This window comes from Entelurus aequoreus, linkage group LG10, assembly GCF_033978785.1.
Source record: "Entelurus aequoreus isolate RoL-2023_Sb linkage group LG10, RoL_Eaeq_v1.1, whole genome shotgun sequence".
NCBI classification, from domain to species: Eukaryota; Metazoa; Chordata; class Actinopteri; order Syngnathiformes; family Syngnathidae; genus Entelurus; species Entelurus aequoreus.
The window spans coordinates 62404898-62423998 of record NC_084740.1 but is presented as its reverse complement, the minus strand read 5'-3'; the positions used below and the strand labels follow the sequence as shown (position 1 = coordinate 62423998).

The following is a 19101-nucleotide window of genomic DNA, read 5'->3' as shown; positions in this document are numbered from 1 at the left end:
GCGAGGCTGAGTTTCACTTTCATGCTCCCAAACTGTGGAATAGACTTCCTAACGATGTGAGACAGGGCTCAACGTTGGCAATGTTCAAATCCACACTTGTGCATGCGAAAGTATCTCCACTCTTTGATGTTCATTGGAATGATGATAGTTTTGTGATTAATCTTTTTCATATTAATTAGGATGACTTTTATTTTGTAGTGTTGCCTTCTTGTCATGTGGTGAACTTGCCATGTGTGCTGATGAATAAACTTGCCATGTGTGCTGATGAATAAACTTGCCATGTGTGCTGATGAATAACCATGCCTCGCGTGTCCAGACAAGATGTGTTACCACCTTTTGCTGCCGCTAATTTTGCATCTATAGTGAGAAGCTTTGGAAGGTCCGTGCAAACTAGCACAGTTACGCACAAATGGCTCCAAATATTTGGACTGTGAGAAATAAAAGTGTCAGAGATCTTCCACGTAGTGATGTCATCTCCTCTATGCTGGGAACAACATTGGCTCCTTGCAGCACACATGACGTTCAGTGTCTGCTAAAAAGTGAATTGTCTGCTAAAAAGTGGACGGTGTGGAGGAGTTTCTATGTGGCCCAGGACAGGCGGGTGGGGTTAGAGTTGTGTGCTGCATGTTCCACAACATAGCATGGCAGTAAATGAGTGTCTCCATGGCAACACCCGGCGCTGTACACACTTCAACAGATTGTTTGCAGCACTTTTGCACGTGTTTGCAATTCCGCACGCAGTCTTAGTCCACCACATGTTTTTTAGTATACACCTTTATTTAGCGCTTTTTATCGGGGATCTTAGCAGATCTGCAATTAGTTTTGGAACCAGAGTAAAGAAGCACAAGTGTGAACGCAGCCTAGCCCAACGTGCAAGGCTGAAGCGGGCCCAGGAGAGCGACCCTCACCTGGCACCGTCACCGTGAGCTCCTGGGAGCGGTGGAGCTCTTGGTCGGCGTGGCCCTTGGCCACCAAGCGCACCCTATAGGAGAGGCCCTCTTTGAGGCCCCTGAGCACAAAGTTCCGAGAGCCGTTCACTAGCTCTTGCCGCCACACTCCGTCTCCGCCTTCACCTGCGGGGAGGAAGGTACGCACCACACACAACAGCGTTGGTGGGAAGGTGATGACATGATGGAGCCTTGAATGATAGGACCACAGCCACTCTATTAGGTACACCTTTACTAATGAGCTGATAGGACCACACAGCCACTCTATTAGGTACACCTTTACTGATGAGCTGATAGGACCACACAGCCACTCTATTAGGTACATCTTTAACGATGAGCTGATAGGACCACACAGCCACTCTATTAGGAACACCTTTAACGATGAGCTGATAGGACCACACAGCCACTCTATTAGGTACACCTTTAACGATGAGCTGATAGGACCACACAGCCACTCTATTAGGTACACCTTTACTGATGAGCTGATAGGACCACACAGCCACTCTATTAGGTACACCTTTAACGATGAGCTGATAGGACCACACAGCCACTCTATTAGGTACACCTTTAACGATGAGCTGCTAGGACCACACAGCCACTCTATTAGGTACACCTTTAACGATGAGCTGCTAGGACCACACAGCCACTCTATTAGGTACACCTTTAACGATGAGCTGCTAGGACCACACAGCCACTCTATTAGGTACACCTTTACTGATGAGCTGATAGGACCACACAGCCACTCTACTAGGTACACCTTTACTGATGAGCTGATAGGACCACACAGCCACTCTATTAGGTACACCTTTAACGATGAGCTGATAGGACCACACAGCCACTCTATTAGGTACACCTTTACTGATGAGCTGATAGGACCACACAGCCACTCTATTAGGTACACCTTTAGCGATGAGCTGCTAGGACCACACAGCCACTCTATTAGGTACACCTTTAATGATGAGCTGATAGGACCACACAGCCACTCTATTAGGTACACCTTTAGCGATGAGCTGATAGGACCACACAGCCACTCTATTAGGTACACCTTTACTGATGAGCTGATAGGACCACACAGCCACTCTATTAGGTACACCTTTAACGATGAGCTGATAGGACCACACAGCCACTCTATTAGGAACACCTTTAACGATGAGCTGATAGGACCACACAGCCACTCTATTAGGTACACCTTTAACGATGAGCTGATAGGACCACACAGCCACTCTATTAGGTACACCTTTACTGATGAGCTGATAGGACCACACAGCCACTCTATTAGGTACACCTTTAATGATGAGCTGCTAGGACCACACAGCCACTCTATTAGGTACACCTTTAACGATGAGCTGCTAGGACCACACAGCCACTCTATTAGGTACACCTTTAACGATGAACTGCTAGGACCACACAGCCACTCTATTAGGTACACCTTTAACGATGAGCTGCTAGGACCACACAGCCACTCTATTAGGTACACCTTTACTGATGAGCTGCTAGGACCACACAGCCACTCTATTATGTATACCTGCACAATACAATACAATTTCAACAATGCTTCCTGTGAGATTGACCCAGTCCGCCAGGACAGCTAGCCAGACAGGACAACAAAAATAGGGTGGATTGGACCAACAATCACAACATTTATTACCAGAACTTAACATGAGTTAGTTTATTTGCACCAGCAGGTCTTCTAGTTATATTTAGGCATAGCAACCACAAAAGAACACTAACTAGTTGTCCTTTCTTTACGTTTAGTTCTGCTCTCAAACACTACTAATGTAGTAGAGAATAAATTGGATTGCATCACAGAAAGTTTCTCAAACAAATCAAATGTTCAAACAAACATTTTGCAAAGCGATCTCTGCAGACACAAGCGGTCCAATTGTATTCCACAAAATGATGAAAGTGATGTTTTTAAGAGCCATTTCCTCCATTCCATCCATCTCCAACCGCTTATCCGGAACCGGGTCGCGGGGACAACAGCTCCAGCAAAGACTCCCAGACTTCCCTCTCCAGAGCAACATTAGCGACTTCATCCTGGGGAATTCCCGAAGCGTTCCCAGGCCAGAGAGGAGATATAATCCCCCCATCTGGTCCTTGGCCTGCCGCGGGGCCTCCTCCCAGTGGGACGTGCAACGAGGACCTCCCTAGGGAGACGCTCGTGAGGCATCCGCATGAGATGCCCGAACCACCTAAGCTAGCTCCTTTCCAAGCGAAGGAGCAGCGGCTCTACTCCGAGTCTCTCTCGGGTGACTGAGCTTCTCACCCTATCTCTAAGGGAGATGCCAGCCACCCTTCTGAGGAAACTCATTTCGGCCGCTTGTATCCGTGATCTTATTCTTTCGGTCATGACCCACACTTCATGACCATAGGTGAGAGTAGGAATGTAGATAGCTCGGTAGACCGAGAGCTTTGCCTTCTGGCTCAGCTCTCGTTTCGTCACAACAGTGCGGCAGAGAGACTGCAATACTGCCCCAGCTGCTCCGATTCTCCGGCTGATTTCCTTCTCCATCTTTCCCTCACTCGTGAACAAGACCCCAAGATACTTAAACTCCTCCACCTGGGACAGAGTCTCGTCCCCTACCTGGACTGTACAATCCATCGGTTTCCTGCTGAGAACCATGGCCTCAGATTTGGAGATGCCGATCCTCATTCCAGCCGCTGAACACTCGGCTGCGAACCGATCCAGTGAGAGCTGAAGGTCACGAACCGAAGGTGCCATCAGGACCACATCATCTGCAAAGAGCAGTGACGCAACCTTTAGCCCCCCCAAGATGTATACCCTCTCCGCCATGGCCACGACTCCGCCTAGAAATCCTGTCCATGAAAATCACAAACAGGATAGGTGACAGAGCGGAGCCCTGGCGGAGACCAACCCCCACTGGAAACGGATCCGACTTACATCCAAGCACCCGGACACAACTCTCGCTTTGGTTGTACAGAGATTGGATGGCCCTCAGCAGGGTTCCCCTCACTCCGTACTCCCTCAGCACCTCCCACAAGATCTCCCGGGGAAACACGGTCATACGCCTTCTCCAAATCCACAAAGCACATGTAGACTGGATAGGCATACTCCCAAGCCTTCTCCAGGATTCCCGCAAGAGTAAAGAGCTGGTCAGTTGTTCCACGACCAGGACGGAATCCACATTGCTCCTCTTGAATCTGAGGTTCGACTATCGGCCGGACCCTCCTTTCCAGTACCTTGGCGTGAACTTTCCCAGGGAGGCTGAGTAGTGTGATACCCCTGTAATTAGCACACACCCTCTGGTCACCCTTTTTGAAAAGGGGAACGACCACCCCAGTCTGCCACTCCCTCGGCACTGTCCCAGACTTCCACGCAATGTTGAAAGGGCGTATCAACCAAGACATCCCCTCAACACCCAGAGCCTTCAGCATTTCTGGACGGATCTCGTCAATCCCCGGAGATTTGCCACCGTGGAGTTGTCTAACTACCTCAGTGACTTCACTCCAAGAGATCGACGCCGAGCCCCCATCATCCTCAGGCCCTGCTCCTATCAGGGAGGGTGTGTCTGATGTAATTGGGTTCAGGAGTTCCTCAAAGTGCTCTTTCCGACGCCCTACGGCTTCCTCACTTGAAGTCAGCAAAGTCCCATCCTTGCCATACACAGCTTGGATGGTTCCCTGCTTCCCCCTCCTGAGGTGCCGTATGGTCTTCCAGAACAGCTTTGGTGCCGCCCGATAGTCCTTCTCTATGAATTCCCCGAACTGCTCCCACACCCTCTGCTTAGCCTCGTCCACAGCCACGGCCGCTGCCCTTCGGGCCTGTCGGTACCTTGCAACTGCCTCCGGAGTCCCCCGGGAGGTGGGAGTTGAAGTCCTTCCGGACAGAGGACTCCTCCAAACGTTCCCAGTTCACCCGCACTACACGCTTGGGTTTGCCAGCTCTGTCCAGAGGTTTCCCCCGCCCTCTGACCCAACTCACCACCAGATGGTGATCAGTTGACAGTTCAGCCTCTCTCTTCACCCGAGTGTCCAAAACATACGGCCTTAGATCAGCTGATACGATTACAAAATCGATCATTGATCTTTGGCCTAGGGTGCTCTGGTACCAGGTAAACCTATGAGCATCCTTATGCTTGAACATGGTGTTTGTTATCGCAAGTCCGTGACTAGCACAGAAGTCCAATAACAATTCACCACTCAGGTTCAGATCAGGGAGACCGTTCCTCCCAATCACGCCAGTCCAAGTATCACTGTCATTGCTCACGTGCGCGTTGAAGTCCCCCAGCAAGACTATGGAATCCCCTGCTGGCGCCCCATACAGGACCCCATGCAAGGTATCCAGGAAGGCCAAATACTCTGAACTCTTGTTTGGTGCGTACGCACAAACAACAGTCAGAGTTTTCCCCCCTCCAACCCTAAGGCGAAGGGAGGCGACCCTCTTGTCCACCGGGGTGAACTCCAACGTACAGGCACTCAGCCGGGGACTCGTGAGTATCCCCACACCCGCCTGTGCCCTCACACCCTGAGAAACTCCAGAAGTGAACAAGGTCCATCCCTTGTCCAGGAGTGTGGTTTCAGAGCCCTTGCTATGCGTAGAGGTAAGTCCCACCAGATCCAACCGGTAGCGCTCCACCTCTCGCACCAGCTCAGGCTCCTTCCCCACCAGCGTAGACACGTTCCACGTCCCGAAAGTCAGCCTCTGCTGCCCCGAATTGGTCCGTCTGGAGCCTCCACTTTCACTGCCATCCACTTGGCAGCGCACCCGACCCCACTGATTCCGACCGCGGGTGGTGGGCCCACGTGGCTACGAGCCATTTCCTTCCACACATTTTTGTTATTTTCCTGACTTTATGACCTTTTTATAAACCACTACTTTCAGGACTCTATGAAAGTTATTTGCTATCTCTCTATTTGAAAGACTGGAACAGCCAAGAACAGAACAACAATACAACATTTTCTGATCAAAAACTGCTCTGAGCATGATGAATAAAGTAAATCAGATTCACGTTTTATTCTTGCAAGAGCAGGTTTTTTTTTTTTTTTGATGCAGCTCTCGCACTGGATGGGATTAGATTGTGCAGGCGTACCTAATGTTGTGGCATGAACATGTGAGCTTTACATATGGTGGTGGACACACAGCAGGTGTGAGAGAGTCCATACAACAACTAGCCTGCTAACAAACATCAATCTGAATGAAATAGCCATAATAAACATGCAGCCTTTTTTTTTTAATACTGCTGCTGTCGTTTAATGTGAGCACTATTTGAATGAGCTAATGAGGAATAATAGTGACCTTGCTTACTGTCGTCCACTATGTACTCTAAATAAATGCTTTTCTCCAGGCCCCAGTACTCCCAACTGATCAGGGGCCCGTCCTCGCCCAGGGAGGAATTTAGGCTTCCGAAGGGACTCGCCGGCGGGGCTGAACGACACAGAGAGAGAAGACAACCGTCATGTGGGTCAAAGGTCAAATGGAGAGGTCCTGTCTCCTGTTTGCATGCAATTGGAGGAGAAGCGCTAAGGTGCTAGCAGCACCCTGGAGGGAGGGGGGTTTTGCAATGTGAAGGGAGGGGGGTAAACAAAGCCTTGTCATGCCAGGGTCTAGTTGGATGTGAACCATGCCTCGCTATAGCTACCACTGAGTCCCGTGCCCACGTGGTCGTCACCATGAGTCACGAGCGCTTGGATGAGGTGGGGAGACATAAAAGGACAGCGAGGGGGCGGAGTCATGGTGAGATGACACAGTCCAACCAAACATGGATCAAATACATCATCATCATGCTCTTCTTCAAAAGTGTCATTACGCTAAGGGTGTAACGGTACATGTATTTGTATTGAACTATTTCGGTACGGGGGGTTCGGTTCGGTTCGGAGGTGTATCGAACGAGTTTCCACACGTTTCGCTTCCTTCTGCCTGTCTCTGTCAGTCCTCTACACAGCACCCAGCATTGTCACACCCACACAACCATCTGATTGGTTACACACAGAGCGGTAACAGCCAATCACCAGTGCGTATTCAGAGCGCATGTAGTCAGTGCTTAGGGTTTAGCAGGTAAGCATCAGGCAGCGGACTCTCCCCAAATGATAATAAACAACTCCCAGTCAACTACTAGTAACATCACTATGAGCCCGTTGACCTTCTAGAAATATAAAAGGCAGCTCAGCTCGCTCGCAGTCCTGGCTTGAGGTGAAGGCTAATTCGCTTTTAGCGTAACGTTAGCTCATTTTGCGGTGTGTGTGTGTGTGTGTGTGTGTGTGTGTTACGGACAGCAAAGCCCTGTCTGTCTGTTATTTCACTTGACCTTTTTCTGTGTTGATTGAGCTGTGTTGAAGCAGCAAAAAAGGACATTATGTTAAATGAAGAGTTTCTGTCTCTGATAGTTGATATAATATTGTAAGTGCATCATTAAGCCTACATGAACTCCATGGTGTTCAGGGATGAATAGTCTCTCCTATTGCTATTGTACTATTTTTTCAGCTATAGTTACATGAATCATTAGTAATGCAGCAGCCTAGTTTTGAATGGCAGGGTCCCTGCTATCACATGTTGATAATAATATAACATTTACATAATAAATCAACTACAGGCTTCCCAAATGCTGTAATAAATTAAGCATGATGAGTTGACTTGAAACTGTTTAATGTTGCACTTTTTATATGTAGAAGAAAAGTTTTGTCATTTTATTTAATCTGAGCAACAACTTGAGGCAGTTTAATGTTGATTAACGTGGGCAGAATTATTATAGTGTTCCCAATGTTAAAAGGATAAAGCCATTGTTTACAAATTTGGTAAATAAATAACCAAAAAATGTATATTTTGTTGTTTTCTTACTGTACCGAAAATGAACCGAACCGTGACCTCTAAACCGAGGTACGTACCGAACTGAAATTTTTGTGTACCGTTACACCCCTACGTTACGCTAACATGTGTCCTCGCAATGATGTGAGGAAAATATCTCACTCCATTTTTTGAGAGAAGAGGCTTTTTTTTTAAGCAGGCTTCGCTACACATCCTAAAATAAACCCTGCAGCTCTGCCATCTTCCCGTCAGCCAGCTACAGACGTGGGAAGTTGGATCCTTTTCTTTTTTTCTCCATCTAATAATCATGTGTATAAATAATCATGTGTATTAATAATCATGTGTATTAATAATCATGTGAATAAAAAATCATGTGTATAAATAATCCTGTGTATTAATAATCATGTGTATTAATAATCATGTGTATAAATAATCATGTGTATTAACAATCATGTGTATAAATAATCATGTGTATTAATAATCATGTGTATGAATAATCATGTGTATAAATAATCATGTGTATTAATAATCATGTGTATTAATAACCATGTGTATAAATAATCATGTGTATAAATAATCATGTGTATTAATAATCATGTGTATAAATAATCATGTGTATTAATAATCATGTGTATAAATAATCATGTGTATTCATAATCATGTGTATAAATAATCATGTGTATAAATAATCATGTGTATTAATAATCATGTGTATAAATAATCATGTGTATTCATAATCATGTGTATAAATAATCATGTGTATAAATAATCATGTGTATTAATAATCATGTGTATTAATAATCATGTGTATAAATAATCATGTGTATAAATAATCATGTGTATAAATAATTGTCATTAAGATAGAAGAGAAACATTTACAACATGACAACCAAATATTTCTATGAAGATGGTTCGACTGCCTCGACCATTAAGTTTGTGGCATCGATTTCTACTTTTATTTTGTTGGGAATTTTGCTTATCGTTTACAATCAAAAACATACATACCTTTTTTTTTAGGATTCTAGAAATTATTTTTTTTAAATGCTCGCTAATGTGAGTCACTGTTGTAGTCTTCAAAGTCTCTAAAAAAAAAATTAAAAACCCTCCAACGTTTTATATACACACTGCAAGTATATATATAATGTAGAAACGGACACCTTCATAACAATATGTAATATGTACAATATACACACTGCAAGTATATATATAATGTAGTAACAGACACCTTCATAACAATATGCAATATGTACAATATTTACTGTATTTTGGTCATTTTAAGCAATACCAAAACTTATTTCCTCAGCGCATTTATTTCCGTTTCCATAGCAGCAAACTTCCGACTTCCTACAACAAATGTGTTCCTACTCCCGGAATCAAACAAGTGTTTTCTAATCATGGCAGACTTGGTAACAGACGATGAAGAAGACTATTTTTGGACGAATGAAGATTCACAACCTTATCTTTCTGAAGCTGAATATACAGAGGATGATGACCTGCTGCTTGCTGCAAATATGGAACTTGCAGCCAAGCTATGCAGACATAAATGAAGTGCTTACCCAAAATCAACTGGAAAAAACCGTCCCTGCCCAGTTTGACCAAACCGACATGGAGTGAGTCACTTTAATATTGACCACGGTACACGCAGCACGTCATGTGTGTTAGTACAACTACACTGTCTGGCTAGCTGTGAACATACAAAACATGAAATAATACTTTACACATACTGTAATATGATTGTTTTTCACTCAGTACAGATTGGTGTTCTATCACAGTGTTGTGTGTAACAAACTCAAACACCATTCAGCTGCTGACGTAGAAGCTATTTCACAGCTAATACAGTAGTGTGTTAGTACGCTAGAAAAGTAGCTCCTCAGTGTTCACTCTTACAATAACAATGTTGTACAAAATGAAGTATTGTTGACAGCTTTTGAACGCATTTTTAAAGTGATTTAGAGGTAGCATTGTTTGCTAAAATTAGCTGCCTTGCTAGTGTTGTGTCGACCAGCTCTTCCTCCCAGGGAATCTAAATTACTGGTCAATCCCAAATTCTTTCGATGACATATATGCTGAGTAAGAAGGACCATCAAGACAGAATTGGAATATTTTCAAGTTTTACTAAAGCTTTAGGAGGTCAGTTTAACGAATACATTCATATCGGCTACTCTAGTTGATCTGACATTCAAACGGAAAAGCCAACTTCTTGCACACAAAGAAACATTCCTGATGGTTTAAGACACTAAACAGACAATCTGAAGACAAAGAGAGACTGGTAGAATATACAAAGGAAAAGTACTAGCTACTCTAAACATGGCTATGTAAAAAGAAAGAACTCTTAAATATATATGCATCCTCCACACTAGCCACCAAGAACGAGCTGATTATTACAAATTAGAAAGAAAATAACTTGTGTCTTCTTGTCTCTCATAATGATTGTGAACGATAGGCAACATTCCAAAAAAAGGGTAGTTCCCCTTTAAGTTATTAAATATAGTTCCTACTTATATTCATGTACAAGTTACACTTGAGGGTGTTTAAAACTGTCAAAAAAAGGCTCAGCACTTTCCTCCAAGCTCAGTCGTTGGCTAAATAATGTCTTCAGCAATCAATGTTTAATTAACACTCATTGAATCAAATAAATGCATGGAAAAAATAATTGAAAACATACCAAAACATTTCCCAAGAACACACTAAACAATAAGTAGTGAATGCAGCAGGGAAAACATCATTACTTTCATTCGTGACAAAGAAATGCATGGTTGTAGACAACTACAATGTACGATACCTCCAATTCTTTGTAAGATAATGTACTAACTATATGTACTAAATGTATGTTGTCAGAACAATTGTATGTAAATTATCAAAAAACTTTCCGTTCTCTGAGTTCCCAATGACTGATGAAAGCTGTCTTTGTTGCACCAAGCAAAGGCTTGGAAAATTCCATTGTGTACAATGGGAGGAGACAGGATGGGGGTTATCTATTGTCATCCAAGACCTGCTCAAGCTGAATCCAGGACCAGCCCAAGCCCAAAGCATCTTTTTCTTTTGTGTTAATTTGACCGAAAACAATGATTGTTTACATACTCCCCATTCCTTTGGAAGCAGATGTTGTTGTGTAAACATGGAGCGTCCAAATAAAGGAGGTGACGTAAACCTTTTTCGTCAGAGTGTGGGTGACACTGTAAGAGGTTACAGGTTGACACGTTTCTCCTCTATTGAGCAAAATTGAATTCTGCCTCTGTTTGATTCTTTGCTTCTTGTCTTGTTTAATAGATGTCATCAGTGTTTGAACCTGACATACTGTAAGTACTAACTGTATGTACTAACTGTATGTACTTACTGTATGTGCTATAAAACGTCATCCAAACTTGTAGAACAGTCAATTTATGATTAGAAAAATTGTCACGACTTCAAAAAATAAAGACGTCGGCCGACTTTTGTTGTGCACTAAAGAGTTGCTTTTTACGCTTGATGAAAATGAAAGAAGAAATATAAAAATATCATTTTGAATCTCCAGCTGAGAAAAGCCTACTAGATTGTCTTTAGTAGCTGAGTGGAAAGAGACAAACATGATCAAACTGGGCTTTTGTTTCTTACCTTCATCCGTGATGGTGACCGCTTCCATGGTAACGGCTGGCCCCGCCCCCTTGTGCGTTTTGGCATTCAAATAAAACTTGTAGCGCGTGCTGAACTTGAGGTCCAGCAAAGTGACCGAGCTCTCATTGGCGGCCAGGGCCAGCTCCTCCTCGGGGCCCCACTCATTGGAGCTATTGACTACACCAGTGACAGGATGGATGGTGGATGGATGGTGGATGATGGATGATGGGGTGCACGTTGAGAGGAAGTGGGGTGTAAGTTGAGGAGGAGGAAGTGAATGAATGATGGGGAATTTAGAAATAAAAGGAAGGGTTGAAGTACAGGAATGACAAAAAGTGGATTTGTTAATTGGTGTACTTTGGAGTTTATTTATCCTCTCTAACTTTCACCAGGAGTGCACTCAGTGGCTGACACCAGGAGTGCACTTAGTGGCTGACACCAGGAGTGCGCTTAGTGGCTGACACCAGGAGAGTGCTTAGTGGCTGACACCAGGAGTGCACTTAGTGGCTGACACCAGGAGTGCACTTAGTGGCTGACACCAGGAGTGCGCTTAGTGGCTGACACTAGGAGTGCACTTAGTGGTTGACACCAGGAGTGCACTTAGTGTCTGACACCAGGAGTGCACTTAGTGGCTGACACTAGGAGTGCACTTAGTGGTTGACACCAGGAGTGCACTTAGTGGCTGACACTAGGAGTGCACTTAGTGGCTGACACCAGGAGTGCACTTAGTGGCTGACACCAGGAGTGCACTTAGTGGCTGACACTAGGAGTGCACTTTGTGGTTGACACCAGGAGTGCACTTAGTGGCTGACACTAGGAGTGCACTTAGTGGTTGACACCAGGAGTGCACTTAGTGGCTGACACTAGGAGTGCACTTAGTGGTTGACACCAGGAGTGCACTTAGTGTCTGACACCAGGAGTGCACTTAGTGGCTGACACTAGGAGTGCACTAAGTGGTTGACACCAGGAGTGCACTTAGTGGCTGACACCAGGAGTGCACTTAGTGGTTGACACCAGGAGTGCACTTAGTGGCTGACACCAGGAGTGCACTTAGTGGCTGACACCAGGAGTGCACTTAGTGGCTGACACTAGGAGTGCACTTAGTGGTTGACACCAGGAGTGCACTTAGTGTCTGACACCAGGAGTGCACTTAGTGGCTGACACTAGGAGTGCACTTAGTGGTTGACACCAAGAGTGCACTTAGTGGCTGACACTAGGAGTGCACTTAGTGGTTGACACTAGGAGTGCACTTAGTGGCTGACACCAGGAGTGCACTTAGTGTCTGACACCAGGAGTGCACTTAGTGGCTGACACTAGGAGTGCACTTAGTGGTTGACACCAGGAGTGCACTTAGTGGCTGACACTAGGAGTGCACTTAGTGGTTGACACCAGGAGTGCACTTAGTGTCTTACACCAGGAGTGCACTTAGTGGCTGACACTAGGAGTGCACTTAGTGGTTGACACCAGGAGTGCACTTAGTGGCTGACACTAGGAGTGCACTTAGTGGTTGACACCAGGAGTGCACTTAGTGGCTGACACTAGGAGTGCACTTAGTGGTTGACACCAGGAGTGCACTTAGTGGCTGACACCAGGAGTGCACTTAGTGTCTGACACCAGGAGTGCACTTAGTGGCTGACACTAGGAGTGCACTTAGTGGTTGACACCAGGAGTGCACTTAGTGTCTGACACCAGGAGAGGACTGTTGATGCCAAACCTCCCAAGTTCCCAGGAGTTGAAGATGGCCTAAGACTAACTCTCTGCAGGTGAGTGCAGGTTGACAACATTTTGTCCGCACCTGAAAAAGCATCTTCATTCCACTTCCCACTCTGGAAGAAGTTTTCCATTTGAAGGTCAAAAGCCAACCTAGCGACTGGGCTGGCAGAGGTCAAAGTTTTGTTGTGACATTTTGTACCACAACAGAGTGAAAGGACCCTCGTCTGGGCATGTCCCCTCCTAATAAATACTTTGGATCCTGCACCAGACCCTCAAACTAAAGCGGTCCTATCTAAGGGCCGTCTTCTCCCGTTTGTGCTTAAGTCTTTCTTTTTTGAAGTTATGCACTTTTCTTTTATTGCAACTTTACCTTCCAGCCCGTGCACACGCCCGTCTATTTTCATACATAAGGCGCAGCGGATTATAAGGCGCATTAAAGGAGTCATATTATTAGGATTATTGTCTAAATGTAAAAGACTTCCTTGTGGTCTACATAACATGTGATGCTGGTTCTTTGCTCAAAATGTTGCATAGATGATGTTTTACACATCTTCTTCAACTCACTTTCTGACAGTCTCTTCAGGATGCGTCTTATTTACGTGCCTCCACTTGGACAGCGTCATCTTTGTTGTAGCGGTGTAGCGTGCAAGGACGGGAGTGGAAGAAGTGTCAAAAGATGGCGCTAACTGTTTTAATGACGTTCAGACTTTACTTCAATCAATAACGGAGCAGCATCTCCTCATCCGTGGCTCACTAGTGCAACAACAACACCCGAAATGTGTCCCGTGAAAACCCGTCCGACCGGAACTCTCTAATAACAAAAGTTCCTTGGGTGAATAATGTAAAGTCACTACACCGGTATGTTTTAGTGCTTTCATGGTGAGTTTACTGACAGATATAAGTAAGAACTTTACACTACTTTATATTACAAATGGCAACAGTGGAGGATGAATGTCACATAACAAGAAGATCGAGAAAAAGAAGAAGCTTATCAACTACGCTGTTGGCACGGACTACAAAGGCGGACGCGCACAAATTTTCAGGAGTTATGCAGATCCCAAATACACATGAGCAGGTACCAGAAGGTAAGTAACGCCAGATATGTCTTTTTAATAGGTGCCATTTTGGTGTCCTTATACACACACCATAATAATAATACCGTAAGTTGAAGCAGAGTACGTCTGACTATGGTAGTTGTAATGCTCCGACAATACGTCAAGCGGTGCAGCTTCATAGCTCACCAAAGTCGTACTAAAACATTTTGACAGATTTTTGAGTGCCGTGTGTAATGTTCTATATTATCAATGGAACTTTTAAAGTTTTGGTGCTGTTTGCTGGCGTCTACACATATCTCTTATGTGTGATTGCCATCTACTGGTCACACTTATCATTACACCATGTACCAAATAACATAGCTTCCAGGTCAGTAAGCACAACCAAAACTATTCCGTTTTATAAGGCGCATTGTCGATTTTTGAGGACATTTTAAAGTCCGAAAAATAGGGTAAGCACATGGGAGAATAGGGCCCTAGGAACTGATGAAGACTGCTCGGATGAGACACTGAACAGCGATGAGGCCAAAAAATGTAGGATTTTAAGGTGAGGTGTAGACATGGTCTAAGTCACACTCTGGAATGGCGCCATCTTCTGGGCTTCCCGGGAAATGGGGTAGGTTGGCATCTCATGCATTCTCAACTACAGGAACTTTTGTGACATTAAGGCATGAGACTAGAGACTACATGAAGGGAGATGTTGGAAAGAAAGTGTTCCTCACCTGGCTGGTATTTGAGAGTGTAGCCCGTCAGGACTCCATTGAGCTCATGAGGCGGCTGCCACTCCAGGCTCAGAGAATCCAAGTTGGTGTTGGTGACCGTCAGGGAGGAAGGTATTCCAGGCACTGTGGGGGTGAAAGTGGACGTTACTGCAACCAACTCTGGAAGACTTCAGCTGCACAGTTGAACATAAACATTTACAAGACTAATAATGATGTTTATATCATAACGTTAACTTAGCAGCAAAACTGTGTGTTGCACATGCTAGCAAACTTGTCTAACCATGTCTAAACATGTCTAACCATGTCTAACCGTGTCTAACCATGTCTAAACATGTCTAACCGTGTCTAACCATGTCTAAACATGTCTAACCATGTCTAACCGTGTCTAACCATGTCTAACCATGTCTAAACATTTCTAACCATGTCTAACCGTGTCTAACCATGTCTAAACATGTCTAACCGTGTCTAACCGTGTCTAACCATGTCTAACCATGTCTAAACATTTCTAACCATGTCTAACCATGTCTAAACATTTCTAACCATGTCTAACCGTGTCTAACCATGTCTAAACATGTCTAACCATGTCTAACCGTGTCTAACCATGTCTAAACATGTCTAAACATGTCTAACCATGTCTAACCGTGTCTAACCATGTCTAACCATGTCTAAACATTTCTAACCATGTCTAACCGTGTCTAACCATGTCTAACCATGTCTAACCATGTCTAACCGTGTTTAACCATGTCTAACCATGTGTAACCATGTCTAAACATGTCTAACCATGTCTAACCGTGTCTAACCATGTCTAACCGTGTCTAACCATGTCTAAACATTTCTAACCATGTCTAACCGTGTCTAACCATGTCTAAACATGTCTAACCGTGTCTAACCATGTCTAAACATGTCTAACCATGTCTAACCATGTCTAAACATGTCTAAACATGTCTAACCATGTCTAACCGTGTCTAACCATGTCTAAACATGTCTAAACATGTCTAACCATGTCTAACCGTGTCTAACCATGTCTAACCATGTCTAACCATGACACAAATGGTCAGTCTGTTGACAGTTGAAGTCTGGCCTGTGCAAAGACATTTTGCTTGGTGATAACAATGTTTGACATTTAAACACGTGTGAATGTTTGACATTTAAACACGTGTGAATGTTTGACATTTAAACACGTGTGAATGTTTGACATTTAAACACGTGTGAATGTTTGACATTTAAACACGTGTGAATGTTTGACATTTAAACACGTGTGAATGTTTGACATTTAAACACGTGTGCATGTTTGACATTTAAACACGTGTGAATGTTTGACATTTAAACACGTGTGAATGTTTGACATTTAAACACGTGTGCATGTTTGACATTTAAACACGTGTGAATGTTTGACATTTAAACACGTGTGAATGTTTGACATTTAAACACGTGTGAATGTTTGACATTTAAACACGTGTGAATGTTTGACATTTAAACACGTGTGAATGTTTGACATTTAAACACGTGTGCAGTCCACTAAGGATGTGCAGATTCCACTAAAAAAGCTAAAGTTACAGTGAACTGTGTTTGAACTCTGTCTCATTTATGTTGTATAACTTTGTGTGTTTAACAACATCGCCGCAATGTGACAAATAACAGGCCAGGCAACACAACACTGCTTGTTTTCACTCATTTTCATCCTTTTTAGTCCAGCCGTTTACAAGTAGAAGCGCTGGGAGACATTCATGCAGACACTAATAATGGAACATTTGATGGACTGATAGTACACAACTATGGTGCGTTCAGGGACGGCGAGATAAAGCAAAATATGAACGCCCGGCAAAGAACAAGGGAACAAAACTATCTAAACATGCAACAACTGCAGGCTTTCTACCAGTCCATGAGTCGTGATCGAGCCTACATAAAGTGTGGAGTTGAATTGTTTTATTTCCTATGTTCCCTGAAGGCAACGTGCATATTCTTCTTGTCGTGATGCCACGCCCCCTCTCAGTAGACGGCACGCGACAAACCTAAAAACTGGGCCATAAGTCTGAATCTGAAAATAAAAAGGATTTTAACTCGAAAAAGAAATATCTGCCACTGAGGGTTTGACTCTGAAACTAAATAAGGTTCCATACATCAAACAATATGAAAGAGAAGAGCGAAAATAATAAATTCATTAAAAATCATTAGAGGAGTGAATCATTATTATATTCAATGCGCACACTCGTTTCTTTTTTGGAATATCATTTTTTTGAATCCAAAATTCAACATCAAAACTTGATTTTTCAGTTTTAAGGGTGATTTTTTTCCCAAGTACAAAACTTGAGGCCCTCATTTAGCGCCACAGACAAGATGCATTAATGAGGGGCACAGCCTTCATTTGTACAAATGTTATTCATAATCACGTATTGACAAAAACACCTTTGACTTTCTTAGAATAATTGTTTTGAAATGATCACAAACAACTTTGTGTTACATTGAGTTCTGTCAAGTAAGAAGACAAAAGCCGTCTTTGAAACCTACCAAGAAGAATGCTGGTAAAACTCCACCGTGTAAGGGGAGAGCCACATGAAGGCTTTTCTGTTTTCTCTCATGTATGGTAATCAACAGAAGGATGTTGTTCTGGCCCAAGGACTTCAAAGCGGAGAGAGGACAGGATCTGCCCAATTTCAAGACGAACTCTTTTTGAACTATTTTATGGACCTCTTTTTGAAGTATTTTACGAACTCTTTTTGAACTATTTTACAAACTCTTTTTGAACTATTTTACAAACTCTTTTTGAGCTGACCTTTCCTGTGAATTGTTTCCGACCTTTTCTGTGAACTTTTTGCGACCTTTGTCCTTTGGAAACAAAGGTGGCCATGTGGTCGGGGAGGGTCCAAAATAAAAGAAGGAGGCCTGCAATCTTTTGGCAGAGCGTGCTGAGATACTGTGCAAGAGTACAGTGTGTCCAGGCGTGTCTCCTCAATTGAGTCCAAATTGAATTCTGTCTCTGTTGAATTCTTTGCCTCTTGTCTTGTTTAATAGATGTCATCTGTGTTTGAACCTGACAGACTTCATGTCTCTTTTCCAACTCAGGGTTAATATTTGAGTTAAGTGGTCCATGCACAAGTGATGCTCTATTGGAAAGGAGGCCCCGATGTGGTGCTTCCAAACATACAAGCACACATTTCCGTGTCTTACCTCCTTCTGGGGTCTCAAACTGCTGGGTGGCACTCGGGGGACCCTCCCCTTTGCCGTTAAAGACCCTGACGTTAAAGGAGTAAAGGCTAAAAGGGTGCAGGCCAGGCAACTTCCCATGGCTGTGGTTCCCGCTGAACGTCAGGATCTGCTTCTCCGCGTGATGGGGGTGATGTTTGTGGAGGCTGCCATCCCTCCAGTAGTACACCTGTGCAGGTGGACCCGTTAGTCGTGGGTGTCGGTGCCGCCCAGGGCGATGGTGCTTTACCTTATAGCCTTTGAGGTATCCACGTATCAGTTTGTGAGGCACGGGCTCCCAGTGGACCTCCGCCAAGGAGCTGTTCAACACATAGGCCTGCACAGACTCTGGAGCAGCAACCGGCACTGTGCCAGGAGAAGAGAGCAGGAGGGTAAGTCAACTCACAAACAAACCTCCCGAGCTGGACTTACGATCCTCTCCGGAGTAGCCGTGAGCAATGGCAGGCTCAGGCGCTGCTCCGTAGTCATTCTCAGCTTGAACTTTGATCTCGTAGGGAGCAAAGGTGGGTGTTGTAGATACCACAAACTTGGAGTTGTTTGCTACGGTCACTGCGGTCCAGTCGCTGTCCATCACCTTTTGTCTCCACATCACCCGGTAGTGCAGTCCTGGCCCATTGGCCTGCAGGCCTGTCAGCGGCTGGACAAGATAGTTTACAATGTCTCACCAAAACGCTCCAAAAATAAACTTTTGTATACAAACCCCAAAAGCGGTGAAGTTGTCATGTTGTGTAAATGTAAATAAAAAGAGAATACAATGATTTGCAAATCCTTTTCAACTTATATTCAATTGAATAGACTGCAAAGACAACATATTTAACGTTCAAACTGGTAAACTTAGTTATTTTTTGCAAATATTAGCTCATTTGAAATTTGATGCTTGCAACATGTTTCAAAAAAGCTGGCACAAATGGCAAAAAAGAGTGAGAAAGTTGAGGAATGTTCATCAAACTTATTTGGAACATCCCACAGGTGAACAGGCTAATTGGGAACAGGTGGGTGCCATGATTGGGTATAAAAGTAGCTTCCATGAAATGCTCAGTCATTCACAAACAAGGACGGGGCGAGGGTCACCACTTTGTCAACAAATGCCTGAGCAAATTGTTGAA

The 19101-nt window shown here is 44.1% G+C and overlaps 1 protein-coding gene across 12 annotated transcripts in view; it reads right to left on the bottom strand.

Annotated features, from left to right (window-relative positions):
• Positions 1-19101, bottom strand: part of LOC133658886 (neuronal cell adhesion molecule-like) — a 208850-nt gene that overhangs the window by 17426 nt on the left and 172323 nt on the right. For 5 of the 12 annotated variants that reach the window (XM_062061377.1, XM_062061381.1, XM_062061384.1 and 2 more), the window contains 8 exons: positions 18407-18632; positions 18225-18340; positions 17960-18164; positions 14792-14914; positions 11305-11481; positions 6548-6592; positions 6205-6333; positions 909-1073 (listed from right to left, as the gene is read on the bottom strand). In XM_062061377.1, coding sequence (XP_061917361.1) covers positions 909-1073; positions 6205-6333; positions 6548-6592; positions 11305-11481; positions 14792-14914; positions 17960-18164; positions 18225-18340; positions 18407-18632 — 1186 coding nt within the window. The remainder of the gene's footprint in view (positions 1-908; positions 1074-6204; positions 6334-6547; positions 6593-11304; positions 11482-14791; positions 14915-17959; positions 18165-18224; positions 18341-18406; positions 18633-19101) is intronic. The other 7 variants (XM_062061387.1, XM_062061388.1, XM_062061380.1 and 4 more) reach the window with 6 other exon arrangements.